The sequence below is a fragment of the Anabrus simplex genome, chromosome 5, assembly GCF_040414725.1.
Source record: "Anabrus simplex isolate iqAnaSimp1 chromosome 5, ASM4041472v1, whole genome shotgun sequence".
Classification (NCBI taxonomy): domain Eukaryota; kingdom Metazoa; phylum Arthropoda; class Insecta; order Orthoptera; family Tettigoniidae; genus Anabrus; species Anabrus simplex.
The window spans coordinates 261,020,497-261,038,558 of record NC_090269.1 but is presented as its reverse complement, the minus strand read 5'-3'; the positions used below and the strand labels follow the sequence as shown (position 1 = coordinate 261,038,558).

Sequence of the window (18,062 nt, the reverse complement as noted above, 5' to 3'; positions counted from 1 at the left end):
CAGTCCTACTGAGGCAGATAAGAGGGCATTACAAATGCTGTTTGTTTGTGTTTCGACACCACATTCAGTTTGTTGTGGAGAGTTGTGAGGTACAGGTATGTTCCAGTGCTATCATGAGGCGTCAAAGAAGAAAATCTTCAAAAGAAGAAAGAGATCTGATGATTTTTCATCATAAGAGAGGAAAATCACCCCGAGAAATTGGTAAACTTGTAAACAGGAGTCGTGCAGCTGTACAGTGCGTTATAAATAGATATAAAATTACATGCAGCATTGAAAATAAAGAAAAAGTGAGTGAGAGAAACATTTTCAACCTCAGGGAGGAACGTTGGATAGCAAGACAAATGTAGAAAAATACGGCGATTAGTGCTTCGAAACTGGGTGTAATGGCTGAGGAATATACCAACACGAGAGCACATCCAGAAACGATTAGACTTATCCTACGAAAAAGTGTCATGGATGAACACCTAGGAAGGAACCATTTGTTAACAAGATTAACAGGAAGAAAAGGTTGAGCTTCGTTAAGGAGTATACAGAAGATTTTGACTTCTGGAGGACCGGTATTTTTGCAGATGAAAGCATATACAATCTCCCCAGATGGAAAAATTAATGCCTGGAGGAAACCAAATGAGGAGTTGAAACATAGCAATCTGTATAATTGCCCAAAAGTACTCGAGACAGCTCCACAGTCACCAGACTTAAATGTGATAGAAAATCTATGGCATCACTTTGAAGCAGCGATAAGAAAACACCAGATTTCAAACAAAGATGATCTGAAAATGGCTTTATGTGGAGAATGGAAGAAAACAGATCCATCTTATTGCAAAAAGTCAGTACAATCTATGCCTAACTGCTTAAGAGCCGTGAATGGTGCTAAAGTGTATCCTACAAAGTATTGACTGTTAAAAACATTGCGTTATTAGAGATCGCTCAGGAACTACATGAAGGTGAGTGAGTTATACTTTGACCTGTTTCATGCATGTTTAAGAATAATATATTAATTTTCTTTTTAAGTATAAGAAATAGGAGTTGATTTACTTTGTACCTTAGTACCAGCAGAGAAATGTGTATTTGTTAAACTAGAACCAAGACTAAAATAAAGTAGCCTAATGGTTATATTTTTTTGTTGAATCCAGATAAACAAGCTTTCCTGAGTTTAATTTTGACTCACTGTATATAGATTTGCAAATACACTGTATTGTACCAACCTCTTGCTCTTCTCGGTTGGAACTGGAAGTCAAATGATGTCGTGGGTCAGTGACAGAGAAATTCATAGACACAGTTGGATGCCCAGACAGCATTGTGTCTTTTTAAATTGGTAGTAGATGTTCTGTATTAAAAAATGGTTTTTACAAATGTTACAGGTAGCAATTTGTGATGCACTTTTATTCTGGATAAAAAATGTCCAAATCTCATTCCGAGTTCGCCTGCTGCCACTTCTCTTGATGTTAGTAATACCACTCATTTTAGTACAGAGACAGACTACTTACACTACTGTACAATCATGTAAAAACACAGTAGGGTAAATATCATCCCTACGTCACAAATCACTGATTTACTTGGTCAACTCCACTGCTACCATCACACATTTTAGTTTTAGACCTACAACCACAAGTCGCAAGGGGATAATGAGAAGACTAAAAGAACAAAGAAATCACGTTTTGGAGGTTATTATAAATCCCACAACACGACACTTGCTCCTTTCAAGAATGGCTTTCAGGCACGGCCGCAGATTCTGTTCTTTCTCTACTATTCCCGTGATTGTACGACAATGGCAACAAAAGCTGTTTACAATCACATCACAGCGCAGCCGCAACTACGATTGTGGTGTGGGTCACAGACTTTTGAGCGTGAATCGTGGTGCCGTGATCACTGATTATATTATCTGCTACTGCTTTCTTAACTGCTAGTCTTATGATTGTGGCAACTGTGGTGTGGGTCACAGTTAGACTTTTGAGCGTGATGCCGTGATCACTGATTATGATATCTGCTACTGCTTTCTTAACTGCTAGTCTGTTAGTTGCTACTGGCTGCTTCTGCTACGATTGGTATTGGGTGATTAGATTATCTGCTACTGCTTTCTTAATTGCTACTGCTAGAGTCTGCCTGCTCTGCTAACTGCTATTGACCTTGCTGTGCGTTTCACGCTGATTGATCATGTTAGTTTATCGATTTCTCACAGCGCAGCCGCCTGCCAAACATCACAATCGCAGTTAAGACCTGCTACTATGGCCAACCCACTAGCAGGTTGATCTGTGATTTCACACTAGCAGTGATTTAGTACCAGGTTTGCAAATCGCTTCCCTTCACTATTACTTAATATGCGCCAAATAATGGAGCAAATACTAATCGGTCTCCATTTGGACAGATCATTCTCTTCACCGCCTTTATGTATAAGAACAGTTCTCGCTGCCTTGAGAACCTCAGGAATGAACCCACTTGCAAATATTCTTCTGATGATATGGGCTAAAATATTAGCAGTAAGTGGATCATAAACAGATTTCAATAAAACCTTATCCGGACCTGGGCTAGTGTCAATTGCTATGCTCTTGATAATAGAGAAAACTAACTCTTGAGATATTGAAATTGTATCATCTAAGATATCATTCGTATAATCAATATAGGAGTCCCTCATGCAATCATTAGGAGTTTCAAATCTGTTCCTAAAATATCCTTCAACAACATCTTTCTCTAGTTTCAAATTATTAGTTCTTTTGCCAGTTAAATTTTTTCTAATTGCTTTCCTCCTTTGGTAAAAATATTCATATTGAGTCAGTTCATACTCGAATTTAGCCTTCCAATGTTCACGATCATTCTTAGAGGATCTCTGTGGGTTACTGGAGGTTTTATATTGTTGGTTGTTATTTTCGTAAGTGCCAATTTTACGAGTTTCAATATATCTAGTAACTGGACTCTTTGGACCTGGCAGTAGGTCTGTAGCTGTGGCAAGGAAGTTTAAAAAATTAGTGCTTGTTCATTGAATTCATCATCATTCAATTCATGCTGAAAAAATACCTAGCCATTTACTCAGTTTGTCAAGGTAAGGTTTATTTTTTTGCTCTCTTTGATCAGGGAAATGACAGTCATGTTTAGATACAACTATTTGGTATACCAGAATGGTATCAGAAGGAGTTCAAAATAGGCCATCGGATGTAAAATCATCGGAATGATCCATTCTATTAGTTTGAATCCTCGATGCTGAACACTGACTGCCCAATATGACTCCAACTAAACCATGTTTCCATGTTATCTTGGATGTTTATCAACCTGACATCACATGCAACGTTGTTTAATCAGCATCATTGCACCTTTGACTAGCTGTGGTGTACATAAACTTCAGACTGTTCTCGTTGGTAAAAGGACCTGTGAAAGGCCCTGAGTGCCGAGACCCATGTCTCTGACTGGACGGGTGCATTACAGCTCGCCACAATTCAGTTGCAAAGACTTTACTTCACTGAAACATGATCTTCTAACATCTGAGAGACAGCCATTACGAATACCAACCTGAACCTGTGCTTCGAAACGATAATTATCATCTTTACTCCGATCGTCAGGTCAGGTACATTGTGCTACCATATCCGTGACAGTACACGTGACTGTCTGGCCAAGGGTTGGGCAATCGTTAGCAAAACCTGACAAACTAAGGAAGAACCAATGACTATGGACAGAGGAGTTCACCCTTAGAGAGCTTATTGAAGCCTTTGTGTAGGAAATGACACATAAATTCAATAGAATGCTGCTGCCTTGCAGATGTGGTAGGATACTGCTAAGGAAGATAATCCTGACAGAAAATCTTCTCTAACATTAGGCCTAGCAAGTCAACTAGAGAGTAACTGCAATTGCTTTCAACACTTATATTAGCCTCAAATGCAAACAAAGAACTCAGAGCAGACAACGGCACCCGCAGACCCATGTCAGGCATGATGACTTCATAATGATAGTCCAGGGCTTGCGATTGTGAACAACCCCATAGAATACAACACACTCAAGAAGGAACAATCGAGGTACTGAGTTTGACTGGGAAATATGAAGAGTTAGCGGACATCATGGAGAGAAGGAAACTATCAATCCTAGGACAGTGAAACTAAATGGAAAGGTAAAGGGAAGAAAGAGCTGAGGAAGAACTATACCCTCTACTGGAATGGTAACAACATTGAGATGAGAAACAAAGTAGGAATGATATTGGCAAAAGAGTTAGATGGTATTGCAGAGATGCAGTACGTCAATGAGAGGATTATAAAGGCAACAGTTAACCTAGAGGAAAGAGTAGCTGACACTGGTGCAAGTGTATGCCCCTCCGATGGGTTGCAGTCAAGATGAAAAGAACAAGTTTCTGGATGACCTAAAATGAGACTATCAGTGAAGAGAGGGCAATCATCATTGAGGACCTCAACGCACAGCTCAGGACAGACAAGAAGGGCTATGAGAAGGTGACTGGACCATACAGCCATGGGAGAAGGAATTCAGAAGGGTAACATCTCCTAGAATTCTGCATAAAAAACAGTTTGGTAGTCAAAAACAGGTGGTTCAACAAAAGAGTCAGTCACAAGATTATCCAATACAGCTGGGATGGACAGAGCAAGACTATCACTGACTATGACATTACAGACAAAAAAGAAGTGGATTTGTGACAGATGTCAAGGTGGTTCCAAGTGAGAACCTCAGTAGTGACCAGTGATTATTAGTAGCAGATCTGAGACATTAATATATCAAAGATAACAACCAGGAAATTACATAAGATTAAGGTATGAAGACTCAGATTATACAATTTTTACCTATCCCACTGTCTCAAGAAATAGACCAGATTTGATGTTGATAGACAAACCGTGCTGAATAGTATTACAAATTGATATAGCAGTACCAAAAAATAAAAACTTGCAATCAAAAGATGAGGAAAAGATATGCAAGTACAGCCAATTAATCAAGCTCATCCAAAAGCAATCGAACATAAGGCAAGTGAGAACAATCCCAATCATCATTTCAAGTATGGGATTAATAACAAAGACCCTGCATGATGGGCTCAGAGAGCTGGAAATGCAAAACATCTATGGCCAGGTATACAGGAGGCGGTGGCAACAGCGACGGCAAGAACCAGGATAAAGTTCATGGGTACTCCAAAACTGTTACGACAATCAGTGTCAATTTGCATGTATTGAAGTTCTATGTGTATATTTTGTAATACAATTGTAATATTGAGAATATATTAAAATAATAATGATAATAATACTCAATACTTAACATAATTCAATTACTATTTACTGCATATATTTTTAACAATAATTTAAGTTACATGATTGGAATAAGCTTTGAAAATAAAATTGCTATAACACCATGAAGTAAGTGAGTAGTAAGGGATCCTTACCTTAACTCTGAAGAGCTTCATCCCCATAAGAAGAGATATAATGCTCTGAGTGGTGTTAGGACTAGGTTCTTTGTTTCTTAGTTCTTTCAGTTCAGCCATAAACCTCTTGCGAACTGACATGAAGCGCGATTGAGCTAAAGCACCAATCACTTCAGCATACAGATCAGCAATGATGTGTATATTTGCAGAATTTGGGCCACCTTGGACACTGGAAGAACAATGAAATATATTTTTTAATCCCAGACAGCTACAATGAACCTTTATCAATCATAACACCACAAATGCAATAACATTAATAAAATACACAAAAAGTTATTTATAACTAAAATGGACTATAATGGCACTTATACTAATGAACCAACAGAGATAAAAATGTTAAGTATCAAACAAAATAGTTCAATAACAAACATTTGCAAGTAAAAACAATCCAAAATGAAAATCATAGGTATGTGAATATCCATAGCCAATACACCAATGTTGAAGACAGTGGTTCCCCAGAAAGTCTTCCCATTATTATTATTATCATTATTTTCATCATGATCATCATCATCATTATTATTATTAATATTATTATTATTATTATTATTATTATTATTATTATTATTATTATTATTATTATTATTATTCACAAAATGTTACATTATTTTTGTTGATTTTTCCTTAAAGAAATGTAGAGAATGTCTAAGGAATGCAGGTGTAGGGACTGTAGGTGTGAGTAGGCATTCAATAGTATGAGGGAAGAATGGGGAAGTATGAGGGAGACAATTAGGATTCTCACAGATAACAGGAATGAAGGCAAGTAGCTCCCTCTAACAATGTACAGGATACGGTAAGCATACACAAGGGATGGGAAGGAAAGGGGGAAGTTGTAAAGACAAGTGAGCTAATGATTTAAGGAAAAGAAAATTGAGGGCCAAGAGTTCAATTCAGGTACACAATTTAGGACAGGTATCAGTAAGAAATCAGTATGAGTCACTGCAGGTAGAACAGCAGAGGAACAGGGAACTGTTGCAGAAGAGGAGACAGGTTGGAGGAAATGAAAAGGTAGGAAAGGGATATGTAGAGTAGAAGATAGAAAAAGGAAGTGGAATAGGGTCATCAGAGGAACAAAAGTAAGGAGGAAATGGGTTCTCCAGCTGTTAGGAAAGAAAAGGGAGGTCAGGTGGGGAGGGGAGCAAATGAGGTGGGTGAGGTTGAGGCTCTGCTTATGGGGGTCCATTGTCAGGCATGTGAGAAAAGTGTGTGAAGGAAAGGGAACCAGGATAGAGTGTTATATAGGAATTAGTTTAAGGCAGCTGTTGAGAAAAGTAGAAGAGAAGGAGGGGCAAGAAGATAGTAGTTTTTCACTTTTTTTCCTTCCTTTACAATTTGTTTTACATCACAATGACAGAGATATGTCTTATATGGTGATAATGGAACAGGAAAGAGCTAAGAATGGGAAGGAAGCAACCATGGTCTTAATTAAAGTACAGACCCAGCATTTACCTGATGTAAAAATGGGAAACCACAGAAAACCATCTTCAGGGCTGTTGACAGTGAGGTTCGAAACCAATATCTCCCAAGTGTAACCTGACAGCTACATGACCCAAACCGCGCAGCCACTTCACTTTGATACCAACGATGTAAGACAAGCAGGAACAGGTACTAAAATAGTTGGGAATGTGTGGGATCTGCTTAATGCAGTATGGGAGAATTTTAAGGGAGCAGAGATAATCATCAGTGGGACACTGTATAGAAGGGAAACTGACTGAAAGGTGATCAGGGATTTTTCTTTTGCTATTTTGCTTAACGTCGCACCGACACAGATATGTCTTATGGCGACGATGGGACAGGAAAGGTCTAGGAAATGGAAGGAAGCAGCCTTGGCCTTAAATAAGGTACAACCCCAGCATTTGCCTGGTGTGAAAATGGGAAACCACGGAAAACCATCTTGAGGGCTGCCGACAGTGGGGCTCGAACCCACTATCTTCCGATTACTGGATACTGGCCGCACTTAAGTGACTGCAGCTATCGAGTTCGGTGATCAGGGATTTAAAGGGGACTATTGAATGGGTATGTGATAGACTGAGAGAGAGATTTGTGGATCCTAATGGGTAGGTAGAAAATAGGGATCTGTGCTCAGATGGCTTTCACTTGAACTACAGTGGTATGTGTAAGTTAGGAGGTTTGTTCAGAAGGGTTACAGGAAGGTGCATTTAGGGGTAGGGGGCAGTAATAGAGTACAGGGAGTTGGAAGTCAAAGATTAACATAAAAATAACAGTGTTAAACTGCATAAGTATTGTAAGGAAAGGAATAGAATTGCATAATTTAAGAGGATAGACACCAGATATTTTAATATATGTTTAATTATGGCCAAGAAGTGATATTATGGATGCAGAAATTTTCTTGTGAAGCTCGAGTGATTATTGCAGAGACAGAATGGGAACAGGAGGAAGAGGAGCATTCAAGCTGGTGAATGAATGATTTGTAAGCTATGAATTAGTTAAGCAGGAGAAACATGAAATTCTAGGAGTAAGACTCATCTCTAAAGATAATAGGCAACTTCATGGTTTTGGAGTGTACAAACCTGGAAAGGGTGGTGCTGATACTGATGCAGATTCCCTACCAACTGTTTATCTAGCCCTTTCTTAAATGATTTCAAAGAAGATGAAAATATATTGGATAACTCCCTTCTTAAATTATTCCAATCTCTATCTTCCTATAAAAGACTATTTGCCCTAATTTGTCCTCTTGAATTCCAACTTTATCTTCATATCATGATCTTTCTCACCTTTAAAATCTCCAAGTTTATTTGCCTACTTATGTTATTCCACACCATATCTCTGATAACAGTTTGGAACGTACTGTTCAATCGAGTGCCTCGTCCCCTTACACCCAAGTTTTCCCAGCCCACAGTTTGCACAGTTGCTGGAAAACATCCAGAACAAACCATGCTGCTTTCCTTTGGATCTTTTCCAGTTCTCGAATCAAGTATTCCTGGTGAGGGTCCTATACACTGCAACGGTACTCTAACAGGTATCACACCGGTGACTTATACACCCTCTCTTTTGCATCCTTACTACAACCCTAAATAACCACATTACCATATGAAAAGATCTGTAATATTTATTTACAATCTTGTTGATTTTGCAATGGTTATAACATTCGTATTCCAATGTATGACTTTCAGCGGGGCAATTCTAGCCTGCGCTTGTAGCAGTGACGTCACCGTCATCTGCCCGCTCCCTTCAGCTGCACCACTCACAGATGAACCTAAGCACAAGGCCATCTCCTTCTTTATTCACAGTATGTGACACGAGGCCTAAATGGAAACAAGAACAATTAACTTGGAGCCTTCTATCTCGCGAGGTTTCTACCGGTATCCAGCTTCTGGACCGTTCTGGAATGACTGGCTTCCTTATATGAAGGCAGACGACAGTTCAGTGTGAGCTCAGTCAGTCAGCAGTTGAGAGCGAGCAGTGCAACGATCATGATGATTCAGTTCTGTGAGGACAGTGCCGAGGAGAGAGTGCTTCGGAGCACTGGAGTGCTGCGTGGGATCTGACAGAACAGTGCAGCTGCTCGACATGACACCATGAAAAGAAAATTACCATGTGTGAGTTCAAACTCTGGACCACACACAGACTTGTGTGACTGTATTGTGCAAGCTTACTCTGGACCACAAACAGACTTATGTGACTGTATTTTGCAAGCTTAAATTGTGAACATTAAGGCTGTTTAGTTGTTCAGCGAATTTATTCGTGATCTACCCTGAAGTGCAAGTCATAGTTACAGAAGAGACCGTAGTATTAATGTGTTAGCTTGAAAGCATCTGAGTGAATGCTTGTGAGACAGAACAGTGAGAACACAGAGGGAGAGAGTGCTAACTAGTGTAATTGTGTACCTGTGTGTAAGTGATTATTAGAGTTAATTAATAAATCGTAGAATAGAAGCTATAGATGCGAGCTGATGAGAAGACTAGCGGGACGTGAGGTGGGACACGGGGGAGCAGCTTTCTCTCTCTGTCGTCTCGGCTATGGCTCTTCCTAAAAGTATCGTCAGCCAGCCAGCCAGCAGCCAGTCTCCCTTTGATGATACAAGTGGCCAGTCAAACAGTTCAGTAGTGTTGATCTTGTCTGTGTGTTGTAAGTGTTGAACAGCGATTTATATATTGAGGCTTACATAACTGTGTTATAAAACATTTATGTTATTATAGTGCTACTTTATATTATTACTATGAAATCCTGCCAAAAGAAAGGAAAGACTATCCATAGCGAAGCTAGGGAGGTTATCAGACATGTTATCCAAGAATGTGATGAAGAGGCATGAGAAGGGCAACTGAAACACTTACTGAGGCAAACTAATTTGTGTGTATCTAATTACACAGGCATTTCAGTCAGCACAGTGAGTAGAATTCGCAAGGAAAGTACAGCAGCTGGTGATACGTTACTATCAACACCAGGGAAGCATCGCCCACAGCCCGAAGAAAGAAAAGTGCAGTGTGATGGGTTCAATAGAGGGGTAATAAGAGAAGTAATTCAAGACTTTTATGTAGTCCAGAAGAAAGTGCCTACATGCCCCAAGCTTTTGAGTGCCATCAAGGAGAAAATTGAATTTCCGTGGGGCGTTCATACCCTGGGGCTAATTTTAAGAGATATGGGATTTAAGTGGAAGAAGTGGAAGAATTTCAGAAAAATTTTGGTGTAGCGCCCAAACACTGTCAGTTGGCGCTGTAGGTATTTAAGAGCTATGCGGTGTTACAGAAGTGATAATCGTTCCATTGTTTATATAGATTAATTAATTTAATTTTTAATTTCGTGTGGCTAATTCTAGCCGAGTGCAGCCCTTGTAAGGCAGACTCTCTGACGAGGGTAGGCGGCATCTGCCATGTGTAGGTAACTACGTGTTATTGTGGTGGAGGATAGTGTTATGTGTGGTGTATGAGTTGCAGGGATGTTGAGGACAGCACAAACACTCAGCCCCCGAGCCACTGGAATTAACCAATGAAGGTTAAAATCCCCTACCCTCCCAGAAATCGAATCCAGGACACTCTGAACCGAAGACCAGTACACTGACCATTCAGCCAATGAGTCGGACGTTTATATAGATGAAACATGGGTAGATAATAATTTAACATTTAATAAGTGTTGACAAAGTGACAATCAACCTGGTGTTATGACCAACAGAAGCTCGTCGAACCGCTTAATAACTGTACACGCGGGATGTGAAGATGGGTTCCTGGAAGGAGCATTGCTTATTTTTAATGCCGGGAAATCGTCAGGAGATTATCATGGCCAGATGAACGCAGATAATTTTGAGAAGTGGATTCGTGAGAAGCTGTTGCCTAACCTCCCTAAGAACAGCGTTATAGTGTTAGATAATGCTTCGTATCATTGTGTGCAACAGAACAAACCACCCACGAAGTATGCTGTTAAGAAGGAAATGAAAAGCTGGCTAGAAAGGAGCAATGTGCCATACGGTGAGGACATGAGAAAATCGGAACTCTTTCATTTGATTGAAATTAATAAAGGTCCCGAGAAAATCTTCCGGATTGATGAGCTTTTAAGGTCGCATGGGCATGACGCAATTCGTTTGCCGCCTTACATGTGCGAGTTTAATGCCATTGAACTGGCTTGGGCGAAGGCATAGAGGATTGTACGGGAAAGCAATGTTACCGGGGACATTTCCATTACAAAGCTCGAAGCCGTAACGAGAACTGCAATTTCTTCTATTAGCAAAGAAGACTGGGAAGGATATTGTTCCCACGTTCATAACAGTGAGGAAGAGTACTGGAAGAACGATGGACTGATGGAAGACGCGCTCGAAGAACTCATCATATCTCTAGATAGTGACTCTAATGAATCAAGTGATGACTAGTTTTCCTCGTCCGAATACGAACTTGCTCATCCCCTAACAGACAGTGAGTGACACCGTTATAACTCAGTAGAATGCGCGCATGTCGACCACAGCATTTATATAGAAACTGTGTTATTCTTTGTTGAGGTTGTTTTATATCAGTGTATCATGAGACACTTTTCAATACAGTATTTGTGTAAGCAAGGTGTTCGTGTTTAATTATAAATGTAATTCGTGTATGGTCATAACAGACCCATTGAAGATTCTCTTCAAACACTTCTTCGTAGATTTTCTGGTAATTCGTTAGTGTAGAAACGTAACTTTAAGTCCGTCTTGACCTTAGGAAATATTGTTTTCAATGTTATTTTAATTCATTATTTTGTGTATCATCAAGAAAACTGACATAGGGACACAAGGATTGATGAAGCTAATTAGGCCTACTGTCTATTGTTTTAAATATTATTTTATTTCATAGTTTTGTGTATCATCAAGAACAGTGACACAAAGACTGATCATGCTAATTAGGCCTACAGTCTATTGTTTTAAATGTTATTTTATTTCATAGTTTTGTGTATCATCAAGAAAAGTGACATAGAGACACAAGGATTGATGGAGCTAATTAGGCTTACAGTCTATTATTTTAAATGTTATTTTATTTCATAATTTTGTCTATCAAGAAACGTGACATAGAGACACAAGAATTGATGAAGCTAATTTAGGCTTACAGTCTATTGTTTTAAATGTTATTTTATTTCATAGTTTTGTCTATCAAGAAAAGTGACATAGGGACACAAGGATTGATGGAGCTAATTAGGCCTATAGTCTATTGTTCTAAATGTTATTTTATTTCATAGTTATGTCTATCAAGAAACGTGACATAGGCACACATGGATTGATGAAGCTAATATAGGCCTACAGTATTTTTAAATATTTTGTGATTAAATAAAATTCTATAAAATTGAGTTCAGTAAATTACCTCATCGAATAACAAATAACCCTTTTCAGACGGTACAGCATTGGCTTTCTGAGCTTAAAATGGTGGGTTCGATCTCGGCTAAGTGCAATGGCATTTGAAGGTGCTGAACTACGTCAGCGTCGTGTCCACAGATTTATCGACACGTAAAATAACTCTTGCGGGGCAGAATTCGTGACGCACAAGCGAGAACGTTGATATACAGAATAGTACAATAGAATACTCCCATTCCCTAGTTCCGGTTCACCTGGAACTGGGGACAGAGTTATCATTTATAGCTATTTTTTATATGAATGCTTTTCTTGTATCTATTACTACATTAAACATTATAATTACTCCTAATCACTATTTATACCCAATCTCTAAATTGCAGTTTTTTTTATTTTATATATCTTTGTCCTACACATTAACAGTGTTATATTGTCTAGGACAACATGTATCTCACCGGTACTCCTATTATTAATTAGTGAGATTTTTAAGAATCCGAACAGATTTCTCCTTAGCTTACAATAGACATAAATTAACTGAATGGCTGAATGAGTGATTGACTGCATGTCTGGATGAGTTGCATGATTGGATCGTAATCATAAAATTGTTATACGCGCACATATTCAATCTGGTTCATTATTATTATTATTATTATTATTATTATTATCTTCACGTAACGAAAACACTGGGACGTGTGAGAGAGAATGCATTCGTAACTCGGCACAATGATGAACGAAACTGACCTGCCTGTAGCTCGCTTCATGTAACTTACTACATTTGAAATATTGGAAATAAATATTGTCTTCTTCTAGTACTGTAACCGTCATCGGGCGTTGGCGATCATTTTGTAAAAATATGTAAAAAAAAATATATAATAATTAATACAGTATATAATATATTAAAATAAAATAATAATAACAGAAGCTCTTTCGATTTGCATCTTGAGGATGGACTCTGCCCATGATAAAATCTAATGTTGAAGATGACATAAATTCCCAGTGTCAGTGGAAAATAACCTAAGATTACTATTAGTTGGAAACTGTCTTGTCTTAATATTTTGCTGGTCAGATGTAGTCTATTAATAGATGAATAATGTTACCCACCTGCAATATACAAAAATACATTGAGTGCCTTGCAGGAAGAGACCACCTGAGGACACTGCAACTGCGAGGGCGAACGTTTTCAGAAACGCAAGTACATACACAAGCTTGGTGACGAGAAGCCAGGGACGAGGGGAGAAGCGAGGGCTAACGCATTCCCGGCCACATTCCTAGCAAAACTCTTCTCATGAGCTCCCATCCATACCAGTCGAGTGTTTATTTCTTACTACCCCACCATCATGTCACAACCGGTGTCAAAAGTGAAATTGGCTGGTAGCATACTTCGTAGTAGTTAGAATTTTATATTATGCGGAAAATGGATACGAGCAGTTCCAGGTTCTTCTCAATAAGTTTGGTGAACTGAAATATAGTCAAAATGAACTTAAGAGCGAAATCAAATCCAGTCAGGATCAACTAAAAAACGAACTTAAGTGTGAATTAAAGCCAGAGTTAAGTGAAGTAAAAAATGGGCAGATATAGCTGGAAGATGGACAATTAAAGTTAGAGCAGGAAGTGCACTCGCTCAAAACAAAATTAGTGACACTCTGCAGGACGTTCTTGAACTGGTAAAGAAACAATTTAAAGAAATACCACAGGTTGTAGAGTCAGGGATTCGAGAACTGAAGGAGAAAGTGAATGCCCTGTGCACAAGAATGACGCCACAGAGACTTGTACCAAGCCTACTGGCAGCAGATTGAACAACGGAAGCATCACCAAGGATATGTACCATAAAGAGCGAGGACACGCCGGTGATGCCCTGAAGCAGGAGAAAGACAAATGCCGACGCGCTCATGAGATCACCTGCTGGAACTGTGGCATGCGTGACCACCTAACGTTGAACTTCCATGCATAGAGTGGTCTCCGACCAAAGGAACGAATAAGGGCTGACAAGGAGAAGGGCTCTTCTGCTCCGTCATTACCATCCCCTCACTTCACCCTATATGTGGTCACCGAGCGAGACGATGACAGCTTGATCGCCGACAGGTGGCTCAGGGACCGGCTGCGCTTAATCACAATAGATATGGGGGCGGAATTACCATCACCTGGCCAGACATCGCCAAAGAGAGAGCCCAACTGCCCCGACATGCTGCGAACAGTTTTAGGAGACACCATCCCCGTTCTGAAAGAAGCACTCCTCCTTCTGACACTGAGACAACACCACCTAAGAGTTTGAGCCTTTATCACCACCATTACGCATGAGGTCATCCTGGGACTAGATGCACTACGAGCATATTAGGTGACTGTCGATATAGGATGACACGCGTTATGGCTTGGCAGACAGGAGGTAATGCTCTAACCCCCAGGGATGCGATCTTGATTTGACTCCCATAGGTGACCTGCGCATCGTGATGAGGATGAAATGATGATGATGATGAAGATGACACATACACCCAGCCCCCGGTGCCACAGAAATTAACCAATGATGGTTAAAATTCCCGACCCTGCCGGGAATCGAACCCGGGACCCTTGTGACCAAAGGCCAGCACGCTAACCATTTAGCCATGGAGCCGGACAGCATGACTAATGCTGGCCAGTGACGAAGTTATACCTTCCCCTAAGCTCTCTTTCCACGATTGTCAACCTGAGACATAATTGGGATGCCTCTATAGTTACTGCAGACTACTGATCCCCTTTCTTGAATATTGGTATTATGACTACTTTCTGCCAGTCTTCAAAGATCTGCTCATCTTTCCACACCTATTCGAATAATTGGTAAGCCCACTGCATACCTACTGGTCCTACAGTCCTAGTCATTTCTACAACAACTTCAACACCAAAAGCTTTACTTACTTTCATCTTCTCACATTTAACAAGTCCCTAAAATACTCATCCCACCTTCTTTTAATTCTACTAGGGTCAGTTATTAGGCATCCGCCTTTGTCGTTTACAGTTCTAGTAATCACATTTTGATTCCTTTTACTTCTCAGCTCTCCATTTAAAAGTTCTTTCCAGAATTCCTGTCTGTGAGTTTCTCTGTGAACTCATCTAGCTCCTCTTCTTTTCCTTTATGATCTTTTCTTTTTTTGCTATTTGTTTTACGTCGCACCGACACAGATAGGTCTTATGACGACAATGGGACAGGAAAGGCCTAGGAATGGGAAGTGGCCGTGGCCTTAATTAAGGTACAGCCCCAGCATTTGCCTAGTGTGAAAATGGGAAACCACGGAAAACCATCTTCAGGGCTAACGACAGTGGGGTTCGAACCCACTATCTCCCGGATGCGAGCTTACAGCTGCGCCCTCCTAACTGCACGGCCAACTCACCCAGTTATGATCCTTTTGTATGCTGTCTTTGCTTATATATATCTTTTTCTACTATCTTCAGTCGTAAATATTTTCCATATTACCAAAGTCCTTTTTGCCTTACTATTTCCTTCAACCTCTCATTTCACCTGAGAGCTTCATTTTCTCTCACCTTTCCAGATGTTCTACACCACACACAATTTCTGTGGTGGTGACCAATGCATTCTTAACATTTTTCTATTCCTCTTCAACATTCCTTACTTTTTGACGTGGGTATGCGATTATTGCTACAAATTATTTTCACAACTTTAAAATTAAATGTAATATATGGTATTCTCTTGTGAAGATGAAAATCAGTGAAAAGTTAACATTTTCCTAGTATTAAGATCAGGAAAATGTTATAGTACAAGCAGTACTAAAACATGCACACACTACTCTACTAAACTTTAGTACACAACAGATAAAAATGGGACTTATTTCATCTTCACATATACTAATTACTTGTAGAAAACAGAAATGATGTACCATACAGTGTAATTCTATTACACATAGATTTCACTATTACAGCATCTCACTGCTACTGCTACAGGATTTAAAAATCTAATTGTGTACAAAATGAATAATAAGAATTTTTTTTTTTTTTTTTTTGCTATTTGCTTTACGTCGCATCGACACAGATAGGTCTTATGGCGACGATAGGATAGAAAGGCCTAGGAATGGGAAGGAAGCGGCCGTGGCCTTAATTAAGGTACAGCCCCAGCATTTGCCTGGTGTGAAAATGGGAAACCACGGAAAACCATTTTCAGGGCTAACGACAGTGGGGTTCGAACCCACTATCTCCCGATTACTGGATACTGGCCGCACTTAAGCGACTGCAACTATCGAGCTCAGTAATAATAAGAATGAAACTCATTTCAATTTACCCCAATAAACATTAAATGATGGAAACAATTCGATTAAAGGAATACTAATTTGAAACCCACAAAATCAAATAAGAATAATGACTAATAGATCAACTTACCCTTCACGGTACTTGAAGTGTTTGAAAGCCAAGTTTTCAATGTGACTAACAAGATCATCTTGCCCAGGATGAAAAGGTAACTGTTTTAGCACCTCAATTAAAACTAAACAGAATAGGAATTCTACTGCAAGATCTCGTCGCTCCTGTAAGTTATCTGCTTCACTTCGTTCCACATTTTCAGTGCTAAAATAAAACAAATACACTTAGTAATATTCCCTTTGCAATTATTAGTGAGTTATATTCCAATCTTGCTCATAAAAGATGAAATAGATAACAATCAACAATAAAATACCCTAAATAAGTACTTCATTACCTTTTCCCCTTCATATCAACTTTCTTCTGTTCTGTAGTACCACCTTCCACCATCTGTCGATCATACCAAGCAAACAGTGCACGGAGTATTGAAGGTAAGCAATGCTCCGCTACTGATCCAAATGCAGTAAGCAGCTGATCAAACTGACTATCCTCACCTCTTTGCAACACTTTGGAAATAGGTCTTTCCTAAAATACAGAAAAAGCAAAAAATCTTATACACAGACTTCTGATCTTTTAAGCTTTAACTCACGGTGTGTAATGTGTGTGTTTTACTGCCCTTCGAACACGTGGTCTAAAGAGTCACAAGGTGTGTAATGAGTACAACACAAGATTCAAGGAGAGAAAATTAACTGAAAAAAAATACTACTAATCACTGGTAAAGTACAACTATGGTGTTCCTCACATAGTGTTACTAATCACAGGGAATATACTACTCAAAGGTAACACAGACCTATGTTGTTCCTCACAAAATGGCACCACTCACTGACCCACGGTGTTCCTCACATATGGTACTAATCATAGGCAATGCAGACCCACGGTATCGCTAATATAGTGGTAGACATGATCATGTCTATAGGCACGGGCCATGAAGGCATCAATGGCATCATATAGTGGTATTAATCACAGGAAACGCCCAGGCCTGTGGTGATTCTCACATAATGATACTAATCACGGGTAACGCAAACCCATGGTGTTCTTCACAGAGTGGTACTGATCCCAGGCAATGTAAACCCATGGTGTACCGCGTATAGTGGTACTACTCACAGGTACTGTAAACCCATAGTGATCCACCCACAGTGATACTTTTCACAGACCCATGGTGTCGTCGGTGGTGAGAAATTAATAACGTGGATGGAAACTAAGGAACTCTAAAACATTTTCGAAGAATTCAGTTAAAGATTTGTTTTTGTTGCTGTAAATTTATGTAAATTTTTATGTGTTTTATTTGTTGTGAAATTTTGTGGATTTAAAGAATTTTCTGGACTTACAGGAAAGATTGTTGATATTTAATAATCATTATGAGTGTTGGCAGACATTGATTTTGATATTGGAGATCTCCAGTAGTATGTTTGTTGTAACCCATCTTTTGTACCACCCTGCAGTTGCCACGTGGAGGCTTCGATCATGAAATCGCTGAGTTTTGCAATCCCTAGAATATGTTTTCCGCAGTACTATATTAGGTAAGGTATTTTCATTGGCTGGAATAACAGTCATTTTGGTTGGTGA

The 18,062-nt window shown here is 39.4% G+C and overlaps 1 protein-coding gene across 2 annotated transcripts in view; it reads right to left on the bottom strand.

Moving 5' to 3' along the window:
- The window catches only part of fry (Protein furry), a 1,574,680-nt gene that overhangs the window by 1,489,366 nt on the left and 67,252 nt on the right, over window positions 1-18,062 (bottom strand). For both annotated transcript variants that reach the window (XR_011018272.1, XM_068227610.1), the window contains exons 6-8: window positions 16,834-17,021; window positions 16,521-16,703; window positions 5,360-5,567 (exon numbers count right to left, since the gene is read on the bottom strand). Coding sequence is in view for 1 of the 2 variants with exons in the window: in XM_068227610.1 (XP_068083711.1) it covers window positions 5,360-5,567; window positions 16,521-16,703; window positions 16,834-17,021 (579 nt within the window). In the remaining variant the exon portion in view is untranslated. The remainder of the gene's footprint in view (window positions 1-5,359; window positions 5,568-16,520; window positions 16,704-16,833; window positions 17,022-18,062) is intronic.